This window comes from Crocodylus porosus, unplaced genomic scaffold, assembly GCF_001723895.1.
Source record: "Crocodylus porosus isolate Cpor-Errol unplaced genomic scaffold, CroPor_comp1, whole genome shotgun sequence".
In the NCBI taxonomy this organism is placed as follows: Eukaryota; Metazoa; Chordata; order Crocodylia; family Crocodylidae; genus Crocodylus; species Crocodylus porosus.
The window spans coordinates 664,964-670,953 of NW_017728909.1; the positions used below are offsets into that span (position 1 = coordinate 664,964).

Genomic DNA, 5,990 nt, shown 5'->3' on the forward strand with positions numbered 1-5,990 from the left:
GAATTTTGAACTTCACATTTTAGACACGTTGGGCATTTATACACATACTTTTCTGTCTAAAGAATCAAGAGTCATGATGTGCCGGAGATCGCCGCTTAATTGAGTCTGCTCCGCGTGCGAGCTGAGGCAAACTGCGCTGCACCACGTGCAGCTGTATAAGCAGTGAAATGCACATCAGCATGCAGAAAATGGTGGCAGTGTGCTTTTGAACTAAAGCACATCCAATGTGTTTTAGTTCAAAAGCATGCTGCCGCCATTTTCTCAGCCTTGATGTGCATTTTGCTGCTTATACAACTGCATGAGTCGCAGGATTGGGCGCCTTCCATGAGTAAAAATGCCCATTCTGCTCTGAGGTTGCAGCATGGGTTCTAGAAATGGTGCTTCCATAGTTCTTAAGATATATTTGGTAACATAACTAAGGGTGGGCAAGCAGGGCACCAGCCCCAAGCATCAACTTACATGAGGTATAAAATGGGTGGCTGTCACTGGTGCCACTCCATCTGCCACTGCCGTCAAGGGGGCAAAAACTGCTTGTTAATGCTTATGACTGTGTGTTACTGTCCAGCTAGTACCCGGATTACAGGTAACCTAGTAGACAGGCTACTACTAAAAGAGGCAACCTTTTATTTGCTTGCATCTTAAAATATGAAAACAAACATTTATCTTAACCCATGACAGCACAGCATAGATTCTTACCTATACCAGCTTGGGAGACTCAGGAAGTGGGAGGAGGGTGGAACAGAGATTGGCAGCAGGTCTTCTTGATTTTGGTGAGTTCTCCAAATTTCCCTCCAGCCTATGCCCAATATTTATAGATGGCTGGTTCTGATATTCTAATAAATGATCTCGGATTGATTTTATTTAAATTTCTTTGTTACACTGAAACTTTTGGAACTGGACTGAACCAGATCTCTTATGAACTTGGAAGGTGTCAATTATTTGGGATTTATAGCCTTGGTAAAGAGGGAGGGTTTCTTATCTCCTTTCCTTCCCCATTGTGGAATGTTGTTCCTGTTTCTTTTTTACCTTATTTTATAGTCTGCTCTGACAAGGCCATTTTTGCTTTTACAAATGTTTGGAACTGAGCATTTTAACAGAAATATACCTACTCTAGTAAAATAGCATCTAATACATTTGGTTACATCAATCACTACTACTGTTTTAAAGATAAACCTAAGATACCGTTTATATGGATTATTTAATGTGTGGTCCACCCGTATCTCTTTAAGGCCTTGTGCTTTCTTTAATTGAGTTTGATGGTTTCCTTTACTTGCTGACCAAATTAGTTGTCACATGTGCAAAGGGTCACACTATGGTCACTCAGAAACAGGCTTTGGGCCTCCTGTTTAGCAACACTTCTGCACCTTAACCTGGGTCCCTTGAAAATGGCCAAGGCTGGCAACACAGCCCAATATGCAAATCAGCTGAGGTTAGAGTGACCTACAGTGGCCTTAGTTCTGATATGATTAATGCTCCAAAAACCATCTTTTGCTCTTGGACAAGGAATTTATTCTACCCTTATAGCTCAATCATCAGTGTAATATTCCTTACCAGATGTCTTTTCATTCCTCCTTCAAACCTTGTTATCCCATTAAAAGCAGGAAGCCCCTAAGATAGTTTTGCTGAGAAATGACTGCAGAATGCAGGCTTTTATGGGCTTCCTGAAATATAGAACTGTGCCGGTTAATGGGCAGAAAACACTCTGTGAGGGACTATTGATTTGAACTTTGCATGCTGTGCAACTTGCCACTCACTTGGCGTACTGTCCCTCCATGCGTGGCAAGCAGCAAAATAACATTATGTCATGTCACAGTAACAAAAAAGGAGCATGAAGCTATTTTGGCAGAAAAGCTTCCAGTGGTGTTTGAACACGTGGTCTTTGCAAGTTGTCTGATGTGTAACTTTACCTCAGGAGAAAGGCAAGCACCAAGATCTGGTATACATTCCCCATGTGTTATCTTGTCTTTAATCACAGCCAGCATACGTCTTGCTGTGCTGGTACTAAAGATAGACAACATGTTGCAAATTAGTTTATCGTTTCTGAACATACTGTACTAGTCAACTGCTTCATTCAGCTGGTTGGTAGTTCATTTTTTCCTTTCTCTTTGAGGAACAGAATTAAACATTTGGTTCCACTTTAAAACAAACACAGGGCTTTTCATCTACCAATGCTGGGTGACTTCTTATAAACAAAGGGCTGTGTGTCGAGATAAGGAGTCCTCTAATTATAGCATTGTATGTACACATCCATAGGTCACTTTGTGCTTCAAAGAGAGTCAAAGGTTTACATAGTCTGAATCAGAAATAACCACACATTGGAAATGATAGGCTTTGTATTGCAGTGCTTAGGATTTTGCAATATCTTTTTTCCCTTTTCATTTCCATAGAAATTATATGCCCAGAGAGTCTAGAGTAGCTCTTATTCCATAACTGTGCACATATGAATTTTTTAGGTTTTTTTTCTTTCCACATTTGCCTTTTTCCCTACTCAATTTCCCCTTTTATTGTATTTTTTTGAATTTCTGTCTGGATTTTCATGGTAACATTATTCTAGGTATTCAGACACTGGTCAGCAGTTTTAACAAACATAAGCAGATCCTTGTCTTTTCAGTGCTCTGTCTAAAGTCCACAAGTGAGTGAACAGATGAATGTCTAGGTCTCCAATCCTGATCACATGACTATGACACAAACATTTAAATATTTATCATAACCTCCATAATACCAAATATCAACTTTACCCCTAGGGTAATACCCCATAGATCGAGTACAGTATTGTATGGCAAACCCACATCTACATAAAATCACACATGTAATAAAAACCTTCCTATGACTTTCCCAAATTTCTTATCTGTCAAGTTTAACTTGGCGCTTACCAGCTCTAAGCACACATCTATCGGAGAAATTATTTAGCACAGAAGTTTGTAGCTCTGGGACTGATCTGAAAAATATTACAGCAACTATTTAAAGGTTGTATTAGATCAGTACTTGATCAAGATTGGGACCTATCACTGAATGAAGTGCTATACAAGCAAAGAGGTAGACAAGGCGTTCCTCCCAAACAGCTTAGAAACTGAAACCTTAAATATTAAAACAAGCAAAAGCTGGAACAATAACATCCTGATTTCTCTGGGTCTTTCTAAAAAGCATGGGCCAGTTGAAGAGACAGTTTAGGTACATACCTGCACCTGGAAATCAAGCGCACAGTTGTGTTTTGCATAATTAACTGCCTACCCATTATGCTCCCAGCTGTCTCACAAGCACAGGAGCATGGAAGGACATCACCCACCTACTCCCAAACAGCTTCCCTGGCTTTATGTACAAGTAAGAATCCACTTCAAAGTTGCCCTGCTAGTTTTTAAATCGTTACATAGTTTTGCTCTAGCATACCCCATGGACATGGTACCTACTTTTCTTCTTGACCGTACACAAGACTAATGCCAGTCTCTGTCCTTTCAGTCTTAGCACTGTTGATGCAGGAGATTTCTCCTACCCCAGGTCCTACCTCATCAGAAAAGCTTTGTTTCTACCTCATTCAGTCATTCCTTTTCTCTAATCTGTCCTCAAGTTGTGTGTTTGCTCTTCTTTTGTATATGTATGTGCATCAGACGATGTTGCGCAGAACAATGTTTCATTGTGTTTTAGGTTCGGAAGAGATCGAATTTGTACAGCTCATGTTCAAAGACAACTTAATCAATGATGGCTATCTGGGTGGCAACTTGCATGGGAAAATGGCAACAGAAGAGTTACACTTTGGTGAAGGCATGCACCGGAAAGCATTTCGAAGTAAAGTAATGCAAGGCCTGGTGCCTGTATTCAGCCCAGGTCATCCCTGTGTTCTTAAAGTGCACAATACTGTTATAGCATATGGGGCCAAAAGCAAGGATGAAATTGTTCAAAGGAACTACAAGCTAGCCATGCAGGTAAACTCTTTTTCTTCTGTAAACGAAGTGTGGGAGGAGATGACGTGGGTAACTATTTTCAGTAATACTCCATTGGCATATCTGTTTGTAATATAGGAATGTGATGTTCAAAACACTGCGAGAGAGTATGCCAAGATATATGCAGCAGAAGCAGAACCTTTAGAAGGCTTTGGAGAAGTGCCTGAGTAAGTGTGTATACATATATAATTATTAATATAACATGCTACACAGGATATGTAATTCCTGGGAGATACTGCTGGGGAAATAGCAAACAGGGCCTTGAGAACATTAGAGGTATGTCTATGTCTCCTCCTATGCAAGCCTCAGTGGCCTTCCTAGTTTAGACAAACCCTAAAGTCATCTTAGGTGGACACTGATGTGTCAAAGGCACTCAAACCAGGGAGTTCAGCTCTGGCTCTAGATCCTTCCTAGGTTTAGCTGTTTAGACTGTGGTTGGTCCCTCTTTACAGATAAGGTCAGCGTGTGGAGCTCAGACTAGCAGCTGTAGCCTGGTTTCATCTCTGCCCTTGAGGCTGGAAAGTGACACCTAGTTCACTGACAGATGTGAGGCTTCCTGCTGTAAATTATGGTGCTTCACAGGAAGTGCCATAAGTTACAGTGACCCTGCAACCGAAAAGATGCTTTCTGTTGGGTGGGGAGGGGGCAGGTGGGTGGTAATCAGACTCCACTTTGAAGCTTTCTGTATGCCTGCAGCCCCTCTCTCCTAGCCCACTCCCCACCAGCTCCAGTGCTATCTTCAGGATAGGAGAAGGGAAAAAAGAGGGGAGGGAGTTCAGTCTGGGGTTTTCCCAGCCTGTGCTGGGGGAGAGTGGACTGGAGCCCCCGCCCCTGGGGGGGGGGGATCCAATCCAACCTCCCCCCCAAACTCTGGCACAGGCTGGGCAAACCCCAAGCCGAGTTCCCTCCCCTCCCGTCCTAAAGACAGCACCGGGGATGAGGTTGTGCTGTTTCAGCCCAACCCTGCTGCTAGCACACACAACAGAAGTTAATGAAGGTTGGAGTACAATCATCTGAATCCTCATGTAATAGGGTTTCATTTGTCATGTGATCGAGTACTTTTTGAAGAGGTTTCCAGCCCTGCACTTGTCAGGGCACTGGTGTAAAGCACTTTCAGGTGGCTGATCACATGACAAAATGTCACTTCTCTCAGCATCCCTAGATGATTTTGTACTAGGTAACTCATGTTTTCCACAGGATTTGCTGTTCCAGTACAGGGTGACCATATATAGCCATGTGTTGAAAGGATAGCTGAAATTCGACTTGCCTGTGACTTGTCTCAAGGATAATCTCTGCATGCTTGTGAGCAAACTAAATCTCCATCCCCTTCTACATGGCATAAGATACCTACTTCAGCAGCATCTGAGTCACTGGCAAAGATCCTATTGGATGAGTTATCTGTTTTCTCAGCAGCCTCCACATAAAGTGCAAGATGATTCCAGTTGGGTCCCCATTCACAAACTGTTAAATAAAGCATATCTATGCACTGCGCTCAACTGAGCTGAATGTTAAGTCCCAGCTTTATCCCATATGGCAGGTGGTTTTGGTATACACCCCACATCTTACCATCTTTACTAATTAGGATAATTTATATACATGCTATTCACAGTGGCAGCCATTTCATGTAGCACCAGAAGGAAAGAGGAAAGCTGGACGGGATCCATTTGGTTACTTTGTGTGCAATGTGCATGCTCAGCATGTCTTTATTTTCTTTGTAGCTTTGAGATAGAACAGGCAGCTTTGCAACACTGGGTCAAATAGAGAGAAAAGTGCACAGCAAAGAAAGGAGTTTTCACACAGAGAATATAAAGGTGCCTATGTGCTTGGAACTGCCTTTAACAGGATTTTTCAGTGGGACTTTTTGAACTGTATAGCAAAGAAAGGGTATAAGTCTCTTGGCTTTTACTGCACTCTGCTTTTATGTTCGTTCCTACAAAGGTTTTAATTCCAAATAAGCTCTTCCAGTGCCTCATACTGAAATTTCTGAAACGGTTTCCAGTAGCAAACCTGCTCAGAACCAAACCTGGTTAGGAGAATTTGTGTTGGAATTCC

General features: G+C 42.1%; 1 protein-coding gene across 1 annotated transcript in view; it reads left to right on the plus strand.

Annotated features, from left to right (window-relative positions):
- Window positions 1-5,990, plus strand: part of ALPK2 (alpha kinase 2) — a 67,960-nt gene that overhangs the window by 40,817 nt on the left and 21,153 nt on the right. The window contains exons 4-5 of the mRNA XM_019531674.1: window positions 3,643-3,920; window positions 4,017-4,105. Coding sequence (XP_019387219.1) covers window positions 3,643-3,920; window positions 4,017-4,105 — 367 coding nt within the window. The remainder of the gene's footprint in view (window positions 1-3,642; window positions 3,921-4,016; window positions 4,106-5,990) is intronic.